Source organism: Alosa alosa, chromosome 13, assembly GCF_017589495.1.
Source record: "Alosa alosa isolate M-15738 ecotype Scorff River chromosome 13, AALO_Geno_1.1, whole genome shotgun sequence".
Lineage (NCBI taxonomy): Eukaryota > Metazoa > Chordata > Actinopteri > Clupeiformes > Clupeidae > Alosa > Alosa alosa.
Genome location: NC_063201.1, coordinates 33,628,937 through 33,656,038, shown reverse-complemented (window position 1 = coordinate 33,656,038; position 27,102 = coordinate 33,628,937). Strand labels below are relative to the sequence as shown.

The 27,102-nt window shown below is 39.9% G+C and overlaps 1 protein-coding gene across 2 annotated transcripts in view; it reads left to right on the top strand.

Annotated features, from left to right (window-relative positions):
* Positions 1–9,704: 9,704 nt before the first annotated feature.
* The window catches only part of lsr (lipolysis stimulated lipoprotein receptor), a 68,126-nt gene continuing 50,728 nt past the window's right edge, over positions 9,705–27,102 (top strand). The window contains exons 1-6 of one of the 2 annotated variants that reach the window (XM_048261205.1): positions 9,705–9,973; positions 14,353–14,691; positions 14,919–15,038; positions 15,438–15,494; positions 25,658–25,804; positions 26,678–26,875. In XM_048261205.1, coding sequence (XP_048117162.1) covers positions 9,931–9,973; positions 14,353–14,691; positions 14,919–15,038; positions 15,438–15,494; positions 25,658–25,804; positions 26,678–26,875 — 904 coding nt within the window. In that variant the 5' untranslated portion in view covers positions 9,705–9,930. The remainder of the gene's footprint in view (positions 9,974–14,352; positions 14,692–14,918; positions 15,039–15,437; positions 15,495–25,657; positions 25,805–26,677; positions 26,876–27,102) is intronic. The other variant, XM_048261206.1, reaches the window with a different exon arrangement.

Sequence of the window (27,102 nt, the reverse complement as noted above, 5' to 3'; positions counted from 1 at the left end):
ACTGATCAACATCTTGGACAATGAATGTCATCCGCTCTACAGCACTATCAAAAAACAAAAGAGCTTGATCAGCTGGAGACTTCGCTCACTGCCATGCACAACTGAAAGGCTGAGGAAGTCATTTGTTCCTAGGGCCATTGAACTGTTCAATGCCTCACTAAAGGGAAGAGGAGAGATAGACTTTTCTGCTTAGTCTGTCTGCCTCTCCACCCTCTCCATGTTTGAGTACGGACTGCCCACTACTGCTTTACTACTGTTTTACTACTGTTTTACTAATGTACACAGCCTAATGTTTTCACTACTGTTTTACTTTTACTGCTACACTGTTTTTCATGCTATATTAGCACACATGATCAATGGCTGTGGTCAGGCTTCTGCTACAATACTGAATGAATGAATGGCTATAACCCTATTACCTCAACCTGTTCTTGCACTGAAATAGTTTTTTATTTTACCTTGTCTACATTATACTTTACTCTCCTGTTTGTCCATATTATTTATGCTGGTCTCTAGACCTTACTCTTGCACTGTTGCACTGTTGGACTAATGTTGGACTACTTTTTGCACCTTCACCATGAAACTCACTCTCTTGAGCACCTTGCCATGCACACATAACTAAGGACTATGGTTGGACTACTGTTTGCACCTTCACCATGAGACTCACTCCCTTGAGCACCTTACCAGTCCTGGCCCTGTCACTACAAGCGTCTTATGCTTGATCACCCTCAAGCACATTGGACTTTCTAAATTTAATTTATATAGTGTATTCAGTATTTAGTTTTGTTAGTTTTCTTATCTTATACTGTCTTTATTGTACAGTGGAGTTTAGTTATATGTTTATACTTATACTTATGTTTACCATTTCTGCTGTAAGTGCATGTTGTGTGTGATGTCTGTATGCTACTGAGACCCTTGAATTTCCCCTTGGGGATCAATAAAGTATCTATCTATCTATCTATCTATCTATCTCTATCAAAATGAAACATTTCTGTGGGGCGCCTGCCATGGACCTCGCAGTTGCAAAATGCAAGGGACATGAATCAGCCTATTTGCACGAACATTAACGGACACCAGCTCTTCAACTTCACCGATTAAAATCTAGTCAACTAAAGCAGACATCCGTACCGAACATTGCAATTCAATTTGCGTCATAGGCTGTAGATAGTTTCGATTGTAGATGCACTCTTTAAAGTTAATAGCAACCTCATCACATTCCTCATTATTTCGGAATTAAAGCACTCAACAGTGCATTATATTAGGTAGGCTACAATTTAAATGGACATTTTAAACAATATTATTTCCTCTCGTTTTCCACCTTGCAAACTCTACTAGGCAGTAAGGCGCATTATCTTTTGACTCGCGTAAAAGCCATTGTTCTGATTTGTATTCATTTCACATTCTTACAACTAGGGTTGCCATCTGTGTCTGACAAAAATCCTGGACATTTTGACCATCCAATCGACCTTTTTGTTTGTAAGCAACGGTGCCTTTCGCACATCTAACCCAAGATAAAACCGTCATTCTAAGCGACAATTGTATAGCTAAAATTAGTAAGAATGACAATTTCTAGTAATTTGTTTAGGTAATTGCTTTATTTAATAGCAGACCTTTATTATTTTGTTATATTTTCAACAGTTTTAGTTGTGGACACCTGGGGGCAGTATTGAGAAAAAAGGGGGAATACATAATTAGGTTCTGCTTTTTTGCTTATGTGGAATAAACTTTCCTTTCTCTGTCTCTCCTTGTCCCACACACTCTCCGTCTCCACCTTACCATTTCTAATGAACCTCCACGGTGCGTGCCCCCACCACCACCACCCATGTTATGCTACATCATTTTTGTAGAGCCAATAAGGCTGTGCATACGTTTATGGATGTAGGCACGCTTTAATTAAACTGAAATACACATTTTGCGCATCATGTACAAAAATCCGGGACATTCAGTGTCCAGGATTTTTATTTTTATTTTCCTGGACAGACCATGAAAATCCTGGACAATCAGGAAAATCCTGGACAGGTGGCAACCCTACTTACAACATAGCTTGTCACAACATCAAGACACAGCGGCCTACAAACAAACGTTTTTTAACTCCAGAGGGAAATGCGGATTCAACTTTCCGAATAAAGAAACCTCCACAAATAGGCTACAATGACATAGCCTATTTGCTACATGTTTACATAGGGATTGACGGTGTTATGGATCCATTTGTCTGCAACATCTCTCTTTAGAAATAAAGGAACAGCTTACTATGCTGAAGAGTGACGACGACTGAGTAGCATGCAAGAATATCCCCAAGAAATGTTTGAGAACCTGTGGCCTAAAACAATATTGGTGGTTGCATGCAGGTTGCATGTTAGATCTGAAGTGAAATGGGTCTCGATGGTCATTTTTAAAAAGTGGGTCCCCAGAAAAAACGTTTGGAAAACACTGGGCTACACCATAGGCCATCTTGGCAATAAAACACTTCACAGCTGCTAACCATCACCATCCTCCACAACGAGGAACTAATGGCAAACGATCTTTTGTCGCCTTTTTGCTTTTTATTGTAAAATCAACGGTTAGGGCCTACACAAGTGGTCGGCATATCTCAGACAATATTTGATATTAAAATGTCAATTTTGAAGCTATTTGTAACTATTGTAATGCAACTCGACTGTTGTAGGCTAACCTACCACTCTGCCTTGCCTACCACTCTAGTTGTAAACAAACGGTGACGTGACATTATGACATAGGTGCAAAACCTTAATATATATGAAAACAGCGGACGTCTGTTTTGTTGTGAAAAACTAACTAAGTAAGCAACTTTGTTGGTTGCAATGCAATTTCCCATTGCCAACCAACTAAGTTGCTAACAGGTTAGCAACTATGGTTTTGGGAAACGCACCCCTGCTGGACTAAGGTATTAAGTATGTCATAGCTACATACAGTAAATATTTAAAGTATTTTTTAAGTGGAGTAAAACTACTATTCGTATGTCACTGCTTGATGACATCGTATCATGTATGATGGCTAATCTTTTGATTCTTTTTAATGTTGCCATTGGTTTACTGCATTCAACTGCACTTATGGTTCAGCTGTAGGGACGCAAATTGTGTTGTAGGGGGTGGGGACGGGCGTTGATGAGCACTGTTTACGTAATGAAGTGAGCTTAGTGAATTCCACGCAATATGGCAAGGTACAGCAGTCGCTTTCTGCGCATAGAAAAACTTGGTATTAGCACTTTCTTTGTACATTCAGCCCTGGGTGTTACAGTCTAGTTCTTTTTATCCTTAGCCCAGGTAAGACGCTTCTAATCTTGTCTCTGGTTCAGGAGTAGCTTGACACTAGGAGTGTGACACTAGTGGCCCATTTCCTGGACACATATGTGCATAGTTGCTATTGATGCACTGACTCGAGCCTCAGTACACTCCTTGTGAGGTACCCCCAAGTTCAAGTATAATTGAAGAGGAGACATCTGGTTCAGAGTTGTAATGGCAAAAATAGATTTTTTTTTAAATGGCTGTTGGACATCACCATAAGTCTTCCAACTGCCAAATGGGAATCGGATCTATCTATTCCCACTGATGCCAATTTCTGGACCCAAGTCTGCAAAAACACCTTTCTCATGACCAAAAACACTAAACTGCAGCTAATACAATACAACAGTGGTCCCCAAACTTTTTCTTCCGAGGGCCAGCTTACTATGCCTGGCTGTAAGAGAGGGCCAGAGACTCGGAGTATATCAGTAACCATAAATAGCTTAGTGCTGTGAACAACAGCAGTCTACCTTAGTTGAATATTCCATTACATTTAATCTATAGGCTATTGCAATTTAATACCATTGTTAGCTGTGTTTATATTGCCATCATTCCATATCAGTGTAAAATGTAACTCAAATTAAATAATACTAATAAAAAGACTTTTGCATTCCCAAAAGTATTAGCAGGTAGTCCCAAAAGTATATTTCATTAAAAATGTGTGAACTCTGAACTCTGAAAATTTAAAGTTCTCAAACTAAGTGGTCTGAAATGACCACCATTCTAACTTTCACTCACCTGAACTTGTAAACGCGAAACAGCGCCAAAACAACCACTAGTGGACAAAAAGAGTATTACATGTGTACTGTTAAGACTCGCCATAGAGAATGAGGCCGTAGTTTGGTGGGACCACTGCAATACAAGATTATCCACAGGACTCTCCTCACTGGATGGAAATTATTTCATATGGGCTTCACTTAAGACATCTGTCCCCACTGCACTCAGAACTGCCCGGACACATATATTCATGCACTTTGGCACTGTACCCCATAAAATAATTCTGGGAAAAGGTTACAGAGATCCTCTCCACCTTCTTTGGCTGCTGCATCCCAACGTCCCCATCTCTGTCTGCTTGGAGACACCACCACAATCAACCTGATCCACCTTAACAGTAAAACTCTGCTGGTCATGCTAGCTGTCGCCAAGAAAACCATCCTCATGAACTGGAAAACAAAAAACAAAATCCATATTTCTATCTGGAAAAATTTATGGATCACATCTCACTAGAAATATCAAAAAGCCCATTGTGTTCAATGACCTCCCTGAACTGATCAACTATGACAGAACAGTTGATGTCCTGTGGGAGCTCTCACTGAACTTCAAACAGGAAACCCCAGGGTGGCAGGGAATGATGCATATCATTCATCAAGGACTAGAACATCCAGGCCAATCATCAGTCGTGTTCCTGCCAATGATTGACCTGTACTCTGGAGACAAAATGTGCATTTTGTCCACCTTGGGTTTTGTTTGTGACCTGGCTATCAAACACAATGCTCCACCCATTATTACCTTTGATCAGCCACTGTACTGGAAAGCAGCAGAGATCACCGTAGATGCACCACAGAGTAGTCCCCTGAAAAGCAAAGTCTTAATGCTTGGTGGTTTTCACTTTTATGAACCTACTTGGTGCAATAGGCACACTGATGGAAGGCAGAGGACTCAGGAACATTATGGAGCTTTTCGTGGACATTTCGTGACCTAGTTGTGTCAGAGCTGCAGGAGGATGACTCACAGTTTGAGTCATTGGTGAACCAAGCTGGAGAGATGTACTCATCCCTGGTAACAAAAGAAACAACTTTGGAGAGTACTGCAGCATCAGATATGCTGAACCAAATCAAGGAACAGGTGGACACAAAGAGGGCATACCTAAGCATAAGGTCAAAAACCAGCCGGCTGTGGGTAAACTATCAGACGATGCTGCAGACAGCCCGAGCTCTGATCAAAGCAGATCATACAGGATCTTCGAAGATGCACTTGCGAGCAATGTTGGACTGTCTGCCAATATTTGCTGCCGCTGGGCACTACAACTACCTGAAATCGGCATATTTCTACCTCCAAGAAATGTCGAAAACCTCGAGACCAGACACCCTGATGTACATGACAAGTTTTCCAGGGGTTTCCATGTGATCCGCCACAGCAACCAGTACTGGGCAGGTCTTAGCTCTGACCTTGTCATCGAGCAGACATTGATGCGATCCTTGAAAAGCAGTGGAGGCTTGACCCATGGAAGTGGAATGACTGAAGAAATGAGAGCATTGTGGACCATGTCTACACCCATCACATCTGAATACAACGCCATGCAGGAATTCAATGACTCCACCTACACGACCATCAAGCAGCACCGAGAATACTCAGGAGCAAGGATGAAAAGAGATCACTGATTTAGAAAAGATCAAGGAAAAGCTTAGCATTTGCATACCATTCTCTCTAGATCCATCTCTGGGAAACATTGTAACTGGTGTTGTTGCCAAAAAAGAGGTAAATGTCCATGAGTTTGAGACGGTTGACAATGAGATCATTGAAAAGATGATTGGAAAACCCGTTTGTGGAATATCCTTCAAACGGAAAGACCGGGCAAAAACCAGATGACTCCATCATCAAAGTTGCCCAAGAACGATCCATTGATCCTGCTTTGCTGTTCCAATGGTTCCTGATCATGTCGAAAACTGGACAGTTTTCACTAGAAGATGTAATGAGCTATGAGCCCTGCTCATTTCCTGCATGTTTGTATGTGAACTGTCCTGGATTCCATCCCACCAATTTAGCATTATGTCCTTGACGGTGGCTCCCTGGTTCACCGCTTGGCATGGATAAAGGGTGACAGTTACGGTGCCATTGCACAGTCATATGCCGACTTTACCATACGCCATTATGGTAAAGCAACAGTCGTTTTTGATAGTTATGGCGAAGGTCCTTCCATCAAAGACAATACGCATCAGAGACGTGGTGAAAACACTCACCTTCACCCATTAACTTCAGTGCAGAGACTGAGTTTGTGGGAAGAAAGGATGATTTCCTTTCCAGATCTTGCAACAAACAAGGACTTATCAATCTTATGACCGAAGAGCTGGAGAAGAAGGGCTGCACTGTTGTCAATGCATCAGGTGACATTGTCAAAGCTGCAATCAAGGCCTTAGAACATCAGCCCACAACCTTGATAGGGGAGGATACAGACTTACTCATTCTTCTCCTCTACTATGCTGGGACGAACAATAGATGCCTCTATTTTCGGTCAGACAGGTCCAAAGCTACTAAAGTGTACAACATCAGTGAGATGAAACAAGTCCTGGGTAGTGACTTGTGCTCCCAGTTGCTGTTTATCCATGCTTTCACAGGATGTGATAAGACTTCACGTATTTTTAGTGTTGGCAAACAGACAGCATTCCAGAAACTTGTGAATGGTGACTCAACCATCCAGTCCTGTGCAAATGTATTTCTGCTCTCACATCAAGCAAGGAATGTCATAGAGGACCATGGGACCAAGGCAATGGCAGTGTTGTTTGGCGGAAAGAGTACCGAGTTGGGAATTGTGAGAATCACTATAATCAACCTCAATGGGAGGAAGAAGGTGTGAACCCAGACTAATGGTGAATCTAGTTATGAAAGTCACTGCCCCAGAAAGCCTCCTGCAATGATATAAAAAATAAACCAGAAATATAGCCATGCATGCCTGTTTGTGGAATGGCAAGGGGAATTGAGAATCACTATAATGCAGGGAGGAAGACCTGTGACATGTCGGAATCCAACAAAGCACCGGCGTGGTGCATTTGTCCAAATCTACATATTTGATCGTGTGCTATTTGTTTTTGTATTTTATTTTCTGCCACATGTACTTGCTTGGCCAGGTAGGGGCGCAATGCAAGGCAGGCCCATTGGGTGTCATCATAATAATAATATATATTAACCTGAGAGATTTCAGACCATTAATTTTAAGCAAAGAACATTTCTGATACACTTTTTGGTTGGCCAGATGGTGGCGCTATGTGGAAATTACACATGTGAATATCATCACAATAATGATATCCAATATTTTGCAAAGTTTCAGATCAACCAATATAGGCATTACCAATTTCTGGCACATTTTCCTGCTTGGCCAGGTGGTGGTGCTATGCCAGGCAGGCCCATAGGGTCTCTGGATATCATCATAATTATAATATCTATTAACCTGAGAAGTTTCAGACCATTCATTCAAAGCATACAGCATTTCTAGCATATTTCCTCTTTGGCCAGATGGTGGCGCTATGCTAGGCATGTGAATTATATGTGTGAATATCATCACAATAATGATAGCCAATATTTTATAAAGTTTCAGATCAATCACTTAAGGCATTGTCCATTTCTGGCACATTTCCTACTTGGCCAGGTGGTGGCGCTATGCCAGGCAGGCCCATTGGGTGTCTGAATATCATCATAATTATAATATCTATTAACCTGAGAAGTTTCAGACCATTCATTCAAAGCATACAGCATTTCTAGCATATTTCCTCTTTGGCCAGATGGTGGCGCTATGCTAGGCATGTGAATTATATGTGTGAATATCATCACAATAATGATATCCAATATTTTATAAAGTTTCAGATCAATCACTTAAGGCATTGTCCATTTCTGGCACATTTCCTACTTGGCCAGGTGGTGGCGCTATGCCAGGCAGGCCCATTGGGTGTCTGAATATCATCATAATCATAATATCTATTAACCTGAGAAGTTTCAGACCATTCATTCAATGCACTGTGACTTTATGACACATTTCCTGTTTATATGGTGAGATATTAAAATCATGACATATTACAACATATCAAAAATCCCTTTGCAATTTAACATCAGCAACATCTTGGCATCATATCTGCCAAATTTCACATGAATCTGACAAACCGTCTAGGAGGAGTATGTTAAAATTGATCATGTGACATCAGTGTAATTGCCATTCTTTCTGTTGCCAGGTGGTGGTGCTATGCCAAATACGTATTATGGGCATGCCAATATCATCACTCCCATGGTATTCAAAGACCTGTGAAATTTAAAACATTTCAAGCCATGCATGGTGAATTAAGACACATTTATTGTTTATATGGAAGGGTATTAAAATTCATAGTTTTGCCATTTCGTCAAATTACAACATATCAAAAAAAGCTTCACAATTTAGAATCAGAAGCATATTGGCATCATGTATGCCAATTTTCACATGAATCGGATCAACCGTCTAGGAAGAGTACGTTAAAATTGATCATGTCCACAGTGCACAAAATTCCAATTACCTCACTTCCTGTAAGCGTGGCTAATGGCATGTTAATACAAAAGTCGATTGTTTTTGGGAGTTATACACACCCACCAAATTTGGTGTGTGTATCTAAAACTATATGCCAACCACAAGTCACAGTGACATAAGGGGGCGCTATGGAGTTTCTGGGCCAAGCCCTAGCCCTAGACCTAGTTTATAGCACACAAAGGGAAATATAGTTCAGTTTAAAAAGAGGCCGACCTGTTCAGTTTGTTGTACTACTTTCATTGGTTACGGAAAATGATGGTGGGTAGTTTCCCTTGTTACAGTTGATTCCACTTTTGCGAAGCCTGCTTGTTGTCAGTTCAATCATCGTTTACATAGATATGGGACAGTGATTTCTTTTTTTTTTAAAAACAGATTTACTTCATAGGAGCCCCAATGTACAGAATTAATAGCCCCAATCAGAAAATAGTATTTCTTGGCTCTTGGGGATATGTTTTCAATATGCCTTGTAGTTTCTTTTCTTTGGTATACCATGACTATTGTGTGGGTATGTTTTGTATTTTACAAATTACAAATGACCAAATTTAGTAATTAGGCTACTTTTTTTAGTAACAAATTACTAATTACTTGTATTTTAATGACATATATTGTTCACATCAGTGGCATTTTTTTTGGCAGTTTTGTTACATTTCATGAGCCAGTATTATAGAGTTTGGTGTATTTGCCCACCTCTGTTCACCTGTAATCTATCCCTATAGACATAAACAGGGTGATAACACAACACAAAATGCTACCCTAAATGCAATGCTATTACATATTTTCTCATTCTAGGGTGGTTGTAGGCCTATACCTTTACCTGTCAAAAATCACTATGAGACCTTTTCCCCTCGAATGATAGGCTACCGACTGACCAAAATTAGGGGTCTGGTTCTGTAGGCCTAGGCTATGGCTGAGTTAACTATTAGCTACCGTTTTGTTAGAGTGGAGCATACCATGTGAAATTCTTCCTACCTGGGGGGTGGGGGACCTGGAGCTGGGCGTGGTGGTTTGGTCATTTATTATTTATTTATTGGTTACAAACGTGATCCAAAAAGCATTCCTATATATATTTTGCAAGACAGAGTTGTTTTTGTAAAAGGTCCAGTTTACATGAATTACAGAGGTCAAGTGTGAGATAATACATTCGAATGTTTAACGTGCCTTCCCGTTGATTAACCATCCACATTCTGAGTTCCAGGTCTCTCACCTGTTGATTCACGTTTGGTGAAGCTCTTTCCGAGAAATCAAAATGGAGGAATGACTTGTTTCAAGACAACTGTGAAGGCTAAAACATATTTTCTTGGATTGTGCGTGATTTAACTTTGATTTTGTCTTGATTCTGGTGGAGTAGGCTAGGCTAAGCCTACCTAAATGTACCGCAAAATGAGGCCGTTTGCGCTGCTTATTTTCACAGGTAAGATGACATCTTGTGTCATTATTGTTTAGGTTCGTGCGTTACCTAATACAAAGTTATGCTAGGCCTAATACTAAAATATAATATAATATATATATATATATATAAAAGCCTTCACCTAGTGATAGGCTACTGTGTGTTAATACGTTTTCAGCAATGAGAACTATCGTTTTAAAAGGGCGAGATAACAACCGTGGTGTAATGTAAGCCTTTTGACACCAGTGTAACGTTAGGCTCATTTTCAAGAATAGAGCTAGGCCAAATTTAAATTTCTGTAACGTTAACTTAGCCTACATTCTCCGTCACCCAAGTTGAATCTGTTATCTAATTACTATAATCGCATCAGTTGTACTTTAAATTTGAAACTTGAATAGGTCTTTAGGAAATGGTAACATTCATTTTAACATGTCTACTCCAAACCTGCCTTTCCATGGGTGTGACTATTCTTGCGTGTTGCGGCCAGACTGTAAAAAATAGGTTGTGGCCTTTCTACAGTTGCGGCCCCAGGCTTACACTCCCTCGTTGAGCCATGAATGTTAGCTGAGGTTCGACAAACCTATTGCACTACCACTACAAGTACTGGCAGTGAACAATGACAGAAAAAATCACTCTGATATAGGCTAATTAGTGGTAGGAAGGTCAGGGTTTTTTGCCATTCGATAGAGGAAACAGTTAGGCGAAAATAGCCTACTTAAGAAATATGGTAGCCCAATAGACCTAAGGGAAATCATTATAGGCTCTGCGTATCATTAAATGCACACACCAAACTTAACAATTCATTGAATATAGGCTATATAATGTAATATAACAATAATAAAACAACTTAATTATATAGAACTTTTCTAGCACTTCTGTCACTTCTAGTTCTAGTGCTTTACAGAAAAACAAACATGACAAATAGTAATTGAAACAAATAATAAATAAATAAAAGGGTAAACTTCCAATGACAGAAGTTAAACTCTCTATAAGAAATAATTGAGAAAATAAAACGATAATATCCAGTAGGCTGCATATTTCATTAGTGATCCAATGGAGATCTGTTAACAATAGGTTTCATCTTAGTTTTAAGGGGCGCCACACTATCTATCAAATTTCATTAAATGTGTTTAGCATGTAACTTGTGTCTTGTAAGCTGCCAAAATCAGGCAGTGTATCCCTGTTGGTTAAACAAAGAGGAAAAATTACTGGCCAAGCGGAGGAGCAGCAACTGGGAGAACAGTGTCAAAGATGTTACAGTGGTGGTCTGACATGAAGAGGTCCTTCATTAACATTGTTGAAGGTGCTCTAAGCGATGTTATGCGGTTTCTAAGTTAAACATTTTTTTTGTCACATACAGCAAACATCCGAGAGCTGCCTGTCCCCTGAATACACTGTAAAAAATGGTCTCTGTGTAGACAGCTTAGGCTCAAAAAACAGCGACAAAAACATCCCCAATGCAGCCTGGACCATGAAACATAACAAACTTTTCTAGCCATTCACCGTCAAGATGTACGTTCAGGAGAGTTTCAATTGCACGAGAGGGAGGGGCGACCTCTCGGTTTTGTTTGAACATCAACAGAAGTGACGTTACCAAACTTTTAAGATCCAAGCTAAGAGGGTACAAAAACTAAATAAATCTAAAGTATTCCCACAGTTGTGACTTGGTCTTAACACCTGCTGTAGTAAATTGAAAGGAATTTTTTATAATTTTTTGAAAGATTATTGAACGCTACACAGCTGCTCTGAAATCTTTGGTCGATATATTGTATCATTCATTATATAGTAGGTCATGGAAATATTTTTTTTTTTTTTGTCAGGAAAAAGTCATGGAATTTTACATTAGAGAACCTTGTTAGAATGACAAAAGATACAAATTCAGATAATTTTGAATAAAAATGCAGCAATGCATTGTTTAAGGAGTCGATAAACTCCTTAAACAATGCAGAGTACTGGGACATTACAAATTAATTTTAACATAGAAACCTCAAAACTTGTCAGGTATCAGCAGCAGAAGGCCAGCATTAAAACAATCTTTAAACAACTGCTAAACCTCCTCCAAGGCAGCCAATGCTAGGAGAACTATAGAAGTTGTAACTGGGAGGGCACAGTTCCCCTAATTGGCTATACTCTCTTTTGAAGACAAAATAAAATAATTTAAAGGTACTATAAGCGCTATTGGGCAACGTCACTTCTGTTGTTCAAGCAAAACAGAAAGCTAACTCGCTACTCCTCCCCCTCCCTCCCGTGCAATTGAAACCCTCCTAATCGCACATCTCGTTAGTTATTGGCTGGAACACTGTTTGCTATGTTTCGTGGTGCAGGTTGCACAAGTTTGTTTTTGTTGCCGTTTGCGGAGCCCGGGATGTCTACAGAGACCGCATTTTTTACAGTGTGTTCAGGAGACGGGCAGCTAGCGGATAGTGAGAAGACGTTTGCTGTATGTGACAAAAAATGTTTTGGCCTAAAAAACGTGTGACATCGCTTAGAGCACCTTTAAAGTGAATGTCTTATTAGATAAAGTTTCACGTTGAAGAGTGCCATTTTAAGAGTATGAATGCTTCCCACCTGACCACCAGAGAAGGTGGGGGTGGAGGATGGGGCTTTCAGATGGCACCAAGCTTTATGCAAATAAGAAGCTTCTTAACAACTTGCCACTTTTGTTCATGTAGCTTTTATCCTATGTGTGAACATTTAATAATGGATGCATGGTAGCCTATTTGCTTTTCATATCAGTTCCATGATCGCTTAAATGAGCCCACATTAAGATTACATATTGGAAAGTTGGACCTGAACCTGGGTCCTCATGGTCATTGAGCTTGTATGTGATATGGGACACCATTGCAGTGTTTCCCCTACAATGTATTAATCAGCGGCGCAGCGCCGCTCCTGGAATTCAAGCGCCACTGCAAAAAGAGTTGCCTAATTAAAAAAAAAAAAAAATAGACGCAACTGAACTTCAGGAACAGCTGCCATTCGTTCAGGTTTCATGTCAACAAATAATAGGAGGCTAACGTTGAAGGCGCAGTCAGGGATTCCACAGGAGATCACGCTTGTTTGTGTTTATGTTTAAGTTTATTAGCAGACGCAATTTTGTGCAAAAAAACGTAGCCTACATTATGTTAACCAGGAAACCAAATTAAACACGCCAGCGAGATGGCTTGCCCCTACCTTCAGTAGCCTATTCCCAGATAAATCCACGCATTGTTTCGTTTTTGTTTGTGATACAGGCAATGCTTTCAAGCCCTGTGTTGCTAACATACCTAGGCTGTGAAACTAAGGTCTAGCTAGCCTATTGGTGGGTTTAATTGAATTTGAGTAATAGGATACGCAAGCATTTACATCTGAGATAGTTTGTAATTCCTGTAGAGCTCATCAAAATTATAGATATGATACAAGACACTTATCTACTATAATCCAAGTGAATTTTCTTCGAATTTTTGACCATTTATTTTACCAAATGACATGGGAAACATAATTAATTTCATTCACATATTCTTATGCACCATGCACAACAACGCTACTAAGTTAGCTTAAAACCGTGAGAATCAAGCCAGCGTCACGGGCCGTCACGGCATTAAAGTGACACTCAATTCGACTTGCACAGCACCAATACAGTGTAATGGCATGAAAGAGAAGTCTATAATATAGATATATATTATAGTTTATACAGTGCTGTGCAAAAGTTAAGACACCCATGCTGAAATTGACTAAAGGGAGGAAAAAAAACATATTTTGCCTTTTGTCTTAATTAAAAAAAAAAATAGGACATCAATTATTTTTAATGCATCATGTATCGTAAATAAATACATTATATATAAATGTCTTAACTTATGCACAGCACTGTATATTCTAAATAGTAATAGTTTGTACAGTGGCCTACAGTGTACAGTTGTACAGTGGCTAATACTAATAATGCAAATGAAAAAGGTGAAAGAAAAACATGAATAATCCTGTTCAAGTACTGCAATAATCATGCTTGTTTTGATGGTTATGTCATAATTTGTAACTCAATCTGTCCATTTCTTTCACAAAATCCACCAGAAGTCACAATTTAAGGAGTCATTTTTTCAAATGTTTCTCTTTTTTTTTTTTTTTTTGGGGGGGGGGGGCCTACGATCTGGAAAAAATTTTAGGGGAAACAATGCATTGCTACTGATGCGCTACAACTTCCTCCGATGCGCCATAATATTACTATTTTAAAACTGTCAGTTTCAAGAACTACAATGTTGTACTGATGACATTGTGGCAATACTGCTATGTTTATGACCTGCAAGTATATTGATCATGGTGAATGTGTAATATTGATGGGGGAAATCATTATTATTTAGGTGCCGATATGTTTTCTTTACAGTAAAGCATAACCGAACATCATTGACTGTTTTTTTATTTATTTATTGCAGTGTTCTTCATAAGCTGTACCATGGCTATTAATGTACAGTGCCCAGTGAAGAGATATGTGGTCATCTTGTTCCAGCCTGTTACCCTTCAGTGCCAGTATCAGACATCTGACCTGAATCCCCCTCTGATCACATGGAAGTACAAATCTTACTGCAAGGACCCAATTGCAATGGCACTGAATCCAAGTAGTTCTGATAGTGCTCTAGCTCAAGCCAATCCAAATTATGATCCAGTGATTGAGTGTCCTGACAGCCAGCGGACAGTGCGCATAGTAGCATCCAAACGTATCTCTGTCACACTTGGATCAGATTATCAGGGCCGAAGGATCAGCATCACAAATGGTGAGTGAATTTTCTGATAATTCTTTCATAATGCTTTCATATCCTGACTTTTGGTATTAGCCTGGCCCTCAAATCCATTCATCCATCATCCATTCTTTGATAAATGGTTTCTGAGATATTGAGGCACAAATATTGAAGGAAAAAAAACACATTTTCATGCATAAGGACCAGTCATGTTCATGCTGTCATGTGTATACTAATTTTCACTAATTTCTACTTTCTCATAGATGCAGACCTAAATATTGCTCAGACTGCATGGGGAGACAGCGGTGTTTATCTGTGTTCTGTGGCTTCTGATCAAGATCTCACAGGAAATGGAGAGTGCTATACAGAGCTCATCGTGCTTGGTCAGTAGGCCTATTTCTTTTTTCATCTCTATCTTTAGGTCTGGAAGAATGTTAAAATGGCTACAAGCACACTTAAGACAGTTTTCATGCAGATCAGACTGCTGGTGTTAAATGTTTCATTATTACACAATTAATGAATTTGTTATTTTGTTTCTTATTGTTGTCTCAAAATATTGAAACCTATTGTTTTGTACATAGTTTTATCACACTCAAGGGAGTATTGTACTTTTGTTTTTTTTCCTTTGTGAAGGACTTTGGTGGTGCGTTGAGGGTGTTGGTACAACTGAACACAGACTCCTGTAAAAGCCGAGATTAGTGGGCAGAGCAAATTGTAGGTTGAAGACTCAATTACTGAACAGAGCAATGTTCAGTAAATGGTACTTTATCTTTCCTTCACAGAAAGAAAGGCAAATACTACAGACCTCCTGCCTGGCATTGACTTACTGGTCATGGAAGGTACACATAACTGTGGACCAGTTCCTTTTGTTGCTTTGTGTGTGTAGATCAGTGGGTATCAAAGTATTTAAATGTTTATATGTGACCTGCCACAGCAAAACCTGGCATAAGTCACAAAATATATTTAGAGATACAGAAAATTTAAACCAGTACATTCATAAAAAAATGCACTAGGCTTGCTAGTCAATTTTGAGATCCTGGCATAAATGTGTTGTTTTTTCCTGAAAAGTAATGAAAGTAAATTTATTGTGTATAGCTGTATGCCTTTGGTAAAGTAAAGCAAAAATATATGTTTATGTAGAAATTCTAAAACAGCCTAGACAAATAATGGAAAATATATCGCTAAAAGTAGCACATTAGCTTTTGCTGCTCTACTGTAGCCACTCCCCCTCGCACACGGCACTGCACCAGAGAGGGTAGAAGTTGAGCTTTGGCAGAACTGCATCAGTGCACAAAAAAAGTTCAAAGTCAAGCGAGTGCAAAATGTTTGAATGATAACCATCACCCAGGCTATTTTGGACTGTCTTTGGACTTTGATTAAACAAACGACAATTTTGACTGTAAGGTCCCAATCTTGTAACCTGACCCTAGCCAGATGAATTTTGTTCCGCTTAGCTCCGCCTAGCTTCACTCACATCCATCTGGGACCTCTTCCATTGAGAGTGATTTCTGCAACCGATTTTATGGTACAGCCAATCAGGACACAGGGCGGGAGTTTCATAGATGTGACGTAGCGTAGAAGCGACTGTGAGACTGTTATTAGCGTCCACGGGTTGGCTTCGATGTGAGTGGTTGAAGTAGCACGTCAATAGATGACGGACAAGTGGCTTATTCAATCATATGCAAGCATTTTTTGATTAGGCCTAGCCTTCTGAAGCAACACTTCAATGGATCGGTTCCAGATGGATGAGTGGAGCTAGGCGGAGCGAAATTCATCTGGCTAGGGTCAGGTTACCAATCTTGGTCCTGAATTTAAACAACTTTAGAATGCTAAAGCATGACCAGCTATAGACAAGTGGCAGACAGAGCGTAATGTCACTTATGGGCTACTAGAGACTGCACATTTCAAATATTTTGTCTTCTCTATCATCTATCATCAATTTGGCTAAAGAAATAGCCTTAACTCCAAACAGAAGTGCGTTCAAATTTGGCAAACAGCCTCACTGTATGCTTACAGAGAACTACCTCAGACTGTTTGCGATTTTGAACGCACCTTAGCTGTTAGACTGTCATTTTTATCTGTAAAAAAAGTCACAGGCAGCCATGCTTATATTTTGCTTACTGCACATTTATTATAATATATTGAATATAGAATAGCCTAATAATCAATATTCATTAAGAGCTGAGCTGGAATGCTTCCCCCCCTATCGTTCTATTTCTTAAGCAGGCCTACCTCCGGGCATGTAATTGGGCTACGGGTTTTCGACAGGAAAAACATGTTTGAGCAGGCACAGACAATCGATCTTGTCATTCAGACTATTGAAATGGAGAAGGTAATCACTCTACAATTCAGTATCATTGTGAGTGCCCTACACTGAAAATGTAGCCTGGGAAAAACCCAGACGTACTTCTGGCAAATTCGAGATTCGCTCTGAAAGTCTGTCTGGCCAAGAACCCATTCTAGCCCATTTCCAATTTTCCTAGATCTAGGCACCAATCAGAACCCTTGAGGCAGGCTTTACACGATGACGATGGCGCACCCTGTTGAAGAAGCCGGGCTTTAAAAAAAACAAAAAAAAAAAACAGCAATGATGGCTGCTGCCGCTTGTTTGAAGCTGCTATCACATTGGTTTAAAGGGGAACTTGGCAACTATTTCAACGTAATAAACCCGTTTAGCAATCATTTGGATGGTTAAATGACCTGTTCCGGTGAAAATGGTGACTTTCCCCGCTGCGCCTAGCGTCCCCAGGTGGAAAACCAACCTTGCAACATTGACTACCGTCCCGGAAAGAGAAGTGAGAAACAAGAAACTCGTTTTAAATCGTGTTTCTTACCTTGTAACATCCACATAGTTCTACCAAACTTATGCTAACCGTTCGCTAGCTTGTAAACAAATCCATGTGCTTTATCGTTACCTTTTCCCGCAGTTTGAAATAGCATAATGCACAATTTATCCAGCAGAGGGGGAAATCCTGCCAAGTTTCCCTTTAAGACAGGGAGTTAGAAATTTCTTAACTGCTTCCTTATGTTGGAATAGGCAACATTGTACAAACATGTAAGGGGTACCAATGTGATATCTGCAACAGTGGTACTTGACTTGGTAGACTACTGAAAACGGTTTGATATTCTGTGCATTTATAGGCCTACAGTAGCTGGACACGTAGCCGACAGAAAACACACAGGCTACTTTTTAATTAGTGTGCTATGCGAGCATAACTCGAATGCTACACTTCAGTGTTTGCCTTGAAACAATTCCGGCATAATTGCTTTGAACGTTTCAGTCTCTCGTCCCCCATTCCTGCTTTATATGTCCCTGTCAGCCAGAAAGGACGAATGAAACAAAATGCTTGTTTGAACGGTTTTGTTCAGAGCTGAAAATGCAATTGACCTGTCGCTAAGAACACCGTGCCTACAGCCTACAACATGGAATAAGCTTGAGGTGCGTTCAAATTTGGCAAACAATGAACAGTCTCTGAACAGTTACATTTGAACGATTTGGTGTAAACATTCCATTGTAACAATAACACTTAGTCCAGGTCCACTATATGTTCACAGAGAACTACCTCAGACTGTTGCAAGTGTTTTCAAATGTTTGCCAAAAACTCAAGGCAAACAGAAACATTCACCTATGTCGACAAATTTGAACACACCTTTAGTTATGCTTTGGGCTGCTTTGCTGCATCTGGTGCATGGAACAGTGACATTTCATGACTAGAAGGCATCCTGGAGCAAAACATGACCCAGTGCCAAAAAGCTCCGTATCAAGCACATGTCATGACTCAAAACACTTGGCTGAAAGCGCCCATGACCAAGAAAATGTCAGTAGACTTTTCTGAAGTGACCTTCTATGAGCCCTGGGCCTTTACTCACAAAGCATTTTATCTTACTGCTAACAGTACTTCTAAATCACACTAGGTTTTAGGAGATACTCTTAGTTTTAAAAAAAAAGCTGTTCAACAGCTGTGGGAACATTTCTAGACTTCCTGGGACGTTATTGGGTTATGTTCAAAGAATGTACCGGGGGCATTAGGGGAAGGGGTAGTTATAATAATAATAATAATAATAATAATGATATGCCATTGGCTTTTCACGACATTCAGCCGTTATATGATACTTTAATATAAATATAACCTCTAGGATATTGATACCATTTGTAGCCTTCTTTTTTTTCTCCAAAGCTAAAATAAATGGATTTCAAATTTTTCTATTTCATATGGTTTTTTATTCATAAAAAATAAGGCCAGAGGTCTTCTACTTCTCATCAGAAATCTTTTTGGAGAAGCACTCCTCCTCTTCCTCCTCTTGGTCATGAAACAGGTTATGATGATGATGTGCAAAGCAATGAAGGTACAGAGAGGCTGCTCTGATTCAGAACCTGATTCATGAAAATACTTTGTTTTTTTCTGTTAAAAAAAACGAGTCAAGTGTGTTAATTCAAACCAAATCCATTGGTTTGTATAGAGGTTTGCAATGTCTGGACGTAATTAAACAACTTCATCTTTTCCATTCTCTGATTTTATTTGATTCTAATTATTTGGGGACACTGCCTACGTTGAGTGAAATTGTCACCCTCCTCTCTGCAGTCGGAATAATTCATTCCTATTCATCATTGCTATTCTACCATCAAAGAGGCCTATCGCGCTTGTGCGCGCGCGCCACTAGGCAATGGCGATCATGCTATGATTAAACTCATCCCCACATACCGGTCTCAACTCAAAAAACAAAAACCGATCAAGAGGTCTGTACAGAAATGGACACCCGCTGCAACTGAAACACTACAAGCCTGCTTTGACATTACAGACTGGGAAACTATTAAATTGGCATGCAATAACTTTGATGAGTATGCAGACACATGCTCGTCCTACATCTACTTCTGTTAGGAACTCTGAATTCCCAGACAATCTATTGTCATCTATGGGAATAGTAAGCCATGGTTCAATAAGGAAGTAAGGCTACGGAGGAGTGAGAAGGAGGTGGCCCACAGGAGCGGAGACAAGGCTGCCTACACTAGGGCCAAATACGCACTCAGCAAAGCCATCCAGCATGCTAAGGGGCTGTATAAGGCCAGGATTGAACAACAGGTCGGGGATAAGAACATCAGAGCTGTCTGGAAGGGCCTACAATCTGCCACGGGCTACAAAAAGCCCCCCCCCCACCAGCCTCCACCGACCCAAATCTACCAGACAAGTTCAATGTGTTTTGCACTAGGTTCGAAGCCCCACGTGGTTCCCCCCACTCCACCCCCCCTGCCACCACCTCACCTGCTCCACTGGTCATCTCGGAGCATGAGGTTCGGAGGCTCTTCAAAGGTCAGAACATCAGGAAAGTGCGGGGACCAGACATGGGGTGTGTTCGAAACGGGTGAAGTTGCTGCCTTTTAAGATATCTAACTGGGGAGCAAGGCGGCAAGTGCGGTTCGAAACACAAATTCTACTGCCTTTTAAGATATCTTAGAATTCCCAAATAACGGTCATTTTTGAAGGCAGCATCGATGCACACTTCATGCTCCCTCCTACCCATAATCCCTTGCGGCAACGTCTGAAACAGCTGTGAAAGGTAAACAAACATGGCGGATGACATCGGTAATGGCTGAATCTGTTTAAAATGTCATTTGTGTGACCTTATTGTGCTTAGATTTGTAGATTACAGATTAGAAATAAACAACTTACTATCTGATTATGCCATTGTTGTAACCATTAATAGCGTCTGGTCTGATATATCTGCCGGCCGTAAAACTAATTTATACCGTTAGCCTGCTAGCTTACATAAGCTAATTTAGTTTAACGTCAGGCCTTTGCTAACGTCATACTGTAGTGTTAACCAAAGATTCTAGAGTGCTACGCTCATTTTTAAAAGATGCATTTAATCCTCAAAGTCATGTCTAGTGAGACAGCTCTCTATGTAGGGAGGGAGGCAGTAGGCAGCTGTCTCCCGTTTTGAACACACCCATGGTGTCCCCTGCTACCCTCAAGCACTGTGCCAGCGAGCTGACCCCAGTGTTTACGGACATTTTTAATCAGTCATTAGAACTATGCCGAGTACCTGCCTGCTTCAAATCTGCTGTCATCATTCTGGTGCCGAAAAAGCCCAAGATCACCTGCTTGAATGACTACAGACCGGTCACCCTCACCTCCTATAGTCATGAAAGCATTTGAAAGCTTGGTCCTGTCTTATCTCAAAGCATCCACCGACCACCTCATGGACCCCCTTCAATTTGCATACAGAACCAACCACTCCGTTGACGATGCAATCAACATTGCACTTCACTTCATTCTACAACACCTGGACAGTCGGAATACCTATGCAAGACTCCTGTTTGTGGATTACAGCTCTGCCTTTAACACCTTCATCCCTGACCTCCTCCACAGCAAACTGACCCATCTGAACATTCACCCCCTCCTCTGCTCATGGATTACAGACTTCCTCACCAATAGGACTTAGTATGTCAGGCTGGGCCCACACCTCTCACAGCCCCGCACAGTGAACACCGGTGCCCCCCAGGGCTGTGTGCTGTCCCCCCTGCTCTTCTCCCTGTGCACCAATGACTGCACCTCTGGAGACCCTTCTGTCAAAACCATCAAATATGCGGACGACACCACCATAATAGGCCTCATCTCCAACAACGACGAGTCAGCTTACCGCAGAGAGGTCAGTCTCCCGGAGTTCTGGTGAGCTTAACATCAACAAAACAGTGGAGATGATTGTGGACTTCCGCAAAAAGCCCCCGACTCATCCTCCTCTGGTCATTAACAACTCATCTGTTACTGTGGTAGAGGACTTTAAGTTCACCAAATCACTCAGATGGGACAATAACATCTCCAAACTAGTGAAGAAAGGCCAGCAGCGCCTGTTTTTCCTCCGCCGCCTAAAAGGACTACAGGTCAGTCCCCCCATCTTGGTATAGTTCTACAGAGCGGTCATTGAGAGTGTGCTAACATCCTTCCTCACGGTCTGGTTTGCCTCTGCGTCAGCTCGTGCAAAGGCCAGGCTACAAAGAGTCGTCCGGGCAGCAGAGCGCATCATCGGCTGCCCCCTGCCCCCCATCATGGACCTGTACAGCTCCAGGTCCATTAACAGATCTGCAAAGATTGTGGCTGACCCCTCTCATCCTGCCAATAGTCTGTTTAATCTTCTCCCCTCTGGAAAGCGGTACAGGGCTTTTCTGCCCAAAACATCACACCACCGCAGTTTTTTTCCCCCTGGCAATAGCCCTCCTAAATAACTCTTAAACTTGGACTTCATTGCACTTTATTTTTATTTAACACAGCACTATTATTTTACTATTTACATTCCTATTCATTTATTGTTCATAATGGTCCTGTCTGTCCTTGTATTGTGTTTTTGTGTGTGTCTTTTTATTTTTGTCTTTGTGTTGCCTGCATGGAGAAGACCAAATCAAATTACTAGTATCTCTGTATACATGCGAAATAAAGTTGAATTGAATTCCGTCCTTTTGAAAATATTTTGTTTAATTTTGATTAGAAGGAGAATGTGGAGAATGTTGATAGATAGATAGATAGATAGATAGATAGATAGATAGATAGATTATTGATCCCCAAGGGGAAATTCAAGGTCTCGGTAGCATACAGACATATTGTACACTTGCACAATTATATTGCACACTCGGATAGCTTCCCATCGCCGGAGACTGCCATACACTTGGGAACGACCAAGGTCATACTGCAAGACCACATTAAATTGGGACACTTAGTCTACTCAGCATAAGTATGTCTGATGTCTATGTAACTCCTAAATTGGTAGACCATTCTATCTTTAAAAATATGAAATATCTAACAAATATAAAAAAAACTGTGCGTGGAATAATTAAAAGAAGAACTAAGTTTTTTTTATGCAAACAAAATATGTGTATTAATCATTAACATTGTCAGCACCAATTCCAACATTTTAAATCAAGGTTTAATGATACACAAGAGAAAATTGCACCTTTACTATAAAAACAGTTGCTCCTGGTTTCAATTCATACAACGCACTACTCATAAGAAGAGTACACTAGATCTGCTTCAAATTGGTGGTGGTTAGGGGTGGAACGGTACACAGAAGTCATGGTTCGGTTCATACCTCGGTTCAGAAATCACGGTTCGGTACAATGGAGGGAAAAGCAAAACAAAAATGCAGAAAGCTATTTTTGTTTTGTGCATGTCTCAGGCTGTACCACCTAGTGTCATACAGTCTCTGCCCTGAGCTATCTGCAACAGCCTGAAGTGTGTAAAGTAAGATATAAACAGTAAACAATAAGTAGGCCTACCCCACATCATCTCCAGACTTCATCTGTAACTTGTAAACATTAACTCAATCAGCTATTTTTGTATTGTGCATGTCTCAGGCTGTACCACCTAGTGTCATACAGTCTCTGCCCTGAGCTATCTGCAACAGCCTGAAGTGTGTAAAGTAAGATATAAACAGTAAACAATAAGTAGGCCTACCCCACATCATCTCCAGACTTCATCTGTAACTTGTAAACAATAACTCAATCAGCTATAAAACTGAAAATAGGCCTACAACATCTCTTATTAAACATATCCGTGTTTGGTTGTATATGGAAGGGTCTACAATTTGCCTCAATATTTTTCAGTGTGTGTACAGTAATAATCTAACTGGAAAAGTATCACACTATTTTGCCTTCTTAGAGACTACAACTACAAGTCACGTGACTTTACCCTTTAACGTTAGTAGCATGGTTTGATGGTTTGTTTATTAGCCTGGTTAGCGTTGACTTTCTTTTATTGTCTATGCACTTAACACTGCAAGCTCTTCATGTGAGAAGTTACAAGTTACCCTAACATAAAGGTAATCACCCTTTTGGCCCTAATTATAAAGGCTGGTGAAGCACTGTAGGGAGAAGTTTTTTTCTTTTGTCTCGTTCCAGTCATTGGTACGTCTGATAGCGTTGGATATGTATTAGCATGTTCGATGTATTTCCACTCACATGCCCAACAACTGCTGAACATATCCGACACAGTCTGGTCTTCTCCACCACTCTCTTGCCTGTACTACTGTAATTGAAGTTCTCAAACTTGTGATCTTAAAGAGACCAGCGGGTCCTCTAACTCTTGTGGGTCGCCACCACTCGCCATACTCGTCATTATTGCTGCTATCTCTGACTTGACTGACTGACTCAACCGTCGACCTGACAAAATAATAACATAGGCGCCAATCAGAGCTTCAGAGCTAAGGCGGGGCTACAGATTAGCCTAGGTGTCGCTGAAGAATTCTCGCAACTCTCGTATTTAACAGTAATTCCGCATTACATTAATGAATTTGCACGCAAGTTTTATGTATTTTTATACTGCGTGTTCTCCGTGTAAATTCACGCACCGAACCATGACGCCTGTACCGTTTCGGATCACTACGAATACATGTACCGTTCCACCCCTAGTGGTGGTAATTAAACATGAATGGGAAATGTTGATTTTGTTAACAACTGAAAACGTTACACAGGGGACCTTTAACTAGGCTATACTGTAAGATTAGGTTTGCCATCATCATCTAGACAAAATCTTTTTTAGGGAAGTCCTTGAATATTTCAGGAAAATAGTGCCAAACTCAGTATGGCTCCATAGTAAAGGAGTCCAGGTGCTAAAATGACCTGACTGTATGATCTAAAATGACCTGACCAGACCCTTTCACATTGGGTGCATCATGGATCAAAAAACAATTAAGAAAACCTCACCCCATCAAGCAGCTGATATCCTATATTGGGCAAGAATAGGAAAACATTTCATTCTCAAAACTCCAACAACTGGTCTCCTCAGTTCCCCAAATGTTTATAGGGACTGTTTTTAAAAGAAGAGGTAAACAACACAGTGGTAAACATGTCCCTGTCCCGACGTTTTTGAGATGTGTTATTGGCATTGAATTCAAACATTTCCCCCTAAATAAACCCAATTAACTTTCTCAACAGTTGAAATGTTGTCTGCACTATTGTTAAATAAATATAGGGTGGACATGATTTGGAAATGATTTATTTACATTTTACAGTGTCCTAGCTTTTTTGGAAATAGGGTTGCAGCTGTAAGGTGTCTGAGATGTCTGAGATGGTTGCCTACAGACTGAAGACAACAGTCTGTAGGCAACCATCTCATGAAACCAGGTAGAATTACATTTTGTTGTTGACATTGAGAGGTATTGGTTTTACTTTAGTCCCTTGTTTGGATACTTACAATGAGACAAAAGTTGGAATCTCCTCTTGTTCCTTTCATAGAGCTGGCATTGATTAAACAATGGTGTTTTGCCCTGCTGCTATCCCTGTTGCTAGCTACATCCACCCTACTTAAAATCCTTTGTTGAAGCCATTTCTATGGAATTAATAATAGTTTGAGTTTAGACCTGAGAAAACCTGTGTTGCAAATGTAACATAGAAATTGGAATGTAAACAGTTGACCAGGGATTTAGAATAATGTAATTTGATTGGCTGTTAGATTTAGTATAAAATAAATAGATCCCTGCAAAACAGTCAGAAGCCACTGGACTTTGGAGCAACACAGTCTTTTAACCTACACAGAACTATTAATACAGAACAATCACACAGGAACTACACAGTTAATCTAAGAAAAGTAAAGATCCTAAATTTTTATATCTTATGATTTGAAATTCATAAGTAAACAGACAAACAAAGAACTTTTGATTCAAGACTTTTATTTTCTGACGTTTTGTGTTGAGTACAAAAGAACTTTGAGGTCCTAGGCTAATGATAATAAGCTTGCTGCACTTACATCCTTCCCTACTGATTTAATACTGACTACTATTCAGTATTAAAAAAATAATTCCCTGTCAACTTGGTTGGTAGATGCTTTACCTATTGAATTATGATTATTTTAAAATCAGTTTATACTGCAAATTAGCACAGGATAGTCTAGCACCCTTTGGAACTGTATTTAACCTATACAAATTAATTTTCCATATGAAATGTGGAAATTAAATTATTCCTATTTATTATGTTTTGAAGTAAAATTTTTAACTTTTTCATTCTCTATTCTCACAGATAAGCTGCTGGTAGCCCTGGTGGTAATAGGCTGCTTCTTGTTGTTGCTCCTTATTGGTATCTGCTGGTGCCAGTGTTGCCCACACACATGTTGCTGTTACGTGAGCTGCCCCTGTTGTCCGGAGCGCTGTTGTTGTCCCCGGGCATGTGAGTACCCCTGAACTGTCCAAAATATTTTACACAAAATATTGTACCTCTTGTTACTAGAGGTGAAACAATATTAGGGCTGCAACTAAAGATTAGTTGTTTGGTCGATAAAATGTCAGAAAATAGTGAAAAAATGTCAATCATTGTTTCCCAAAGTTTAAGATTATGTCTCCAAATGCCTTGTTTTTTCCAAGATATTTAGTTCACCGTCATAGAGGAGGATGTAAAGCAGAGAATATTCAAGTTTAAGAAGCTACAATCAGAAAATGTTGTATTTTCCTTAAAAAAATTACACAAACTGATTAATCGATTATCAAAATAGTTGGCAACTAGTTTAATAGTCGATAACTAATCGATTAATCGATTGTTTGCAGCCCTAGACAATATATTGAGTAGTGTAATATCACAATATTTTGGGCACAATATACTCTTTATTGCGTTGCTGTGGCATTGAGGATCGCAATATCAATATATTTAATATCATTATGTACATTTCATTTTGGTGCATTTATCTACTCTGATAATAGTGTGTCTAAAGTCCACAATATACCACACAGCCTCAATTTTTTGTGTCAATTTGACAATTTGAGCCAATTTTAGCATTTCACAGTATGAGACAATTTTAGCATGCCAAGATAAATTATGGTATATAAAATGCATTACAGAATCAAATTGTGATACTGGCTACCATCATAAAACAAAGAATTGCAATAATATTGAATTGTGGCCCAATATTTTGATCATATGTATCATACAGTCACCTCTGTTGCAATGTTCACCCCTAGCAATTATCTTTTTTGGGAGTAATGTTTTCAGGAACTAAAAATGATACTTGTCTCAAACTATGTTTGTTTTCTTTGCCTCTCTGTTTAGTGTATGAGGCAGGAAAAGCAGTCAAAACTGGTGTGCCTAGTCAATACGCACCAACCCTGTATGCACCCAGCATGTATGCCCAGCCTGTCCATGGATTTGGAGGAAACTCACCAGCAATCCCAATGCTACCCATGCCTCAGGGTATGGGCATAGCACCATCAACCAACTTCAACAGAGACTATGATCATGCGAGCTCAAGTATGTATTAAATCACAATAAAAATCAATTCAATTCAAAGGTATTTTATATTGCGCCATTACATATGATACAGTACCCTCCAAAATTATTGGCTTTGCTAAAGTTGACTAAAAACAGGAATACAAAAATAATCTGTTGGTGATTTATTGTAATCTCACAATGAAAAAATAGGAAAAATCCAACCTTGAAGGGAAGCAAATTTATTTTGAGAAAAAGGAAAATCTCAT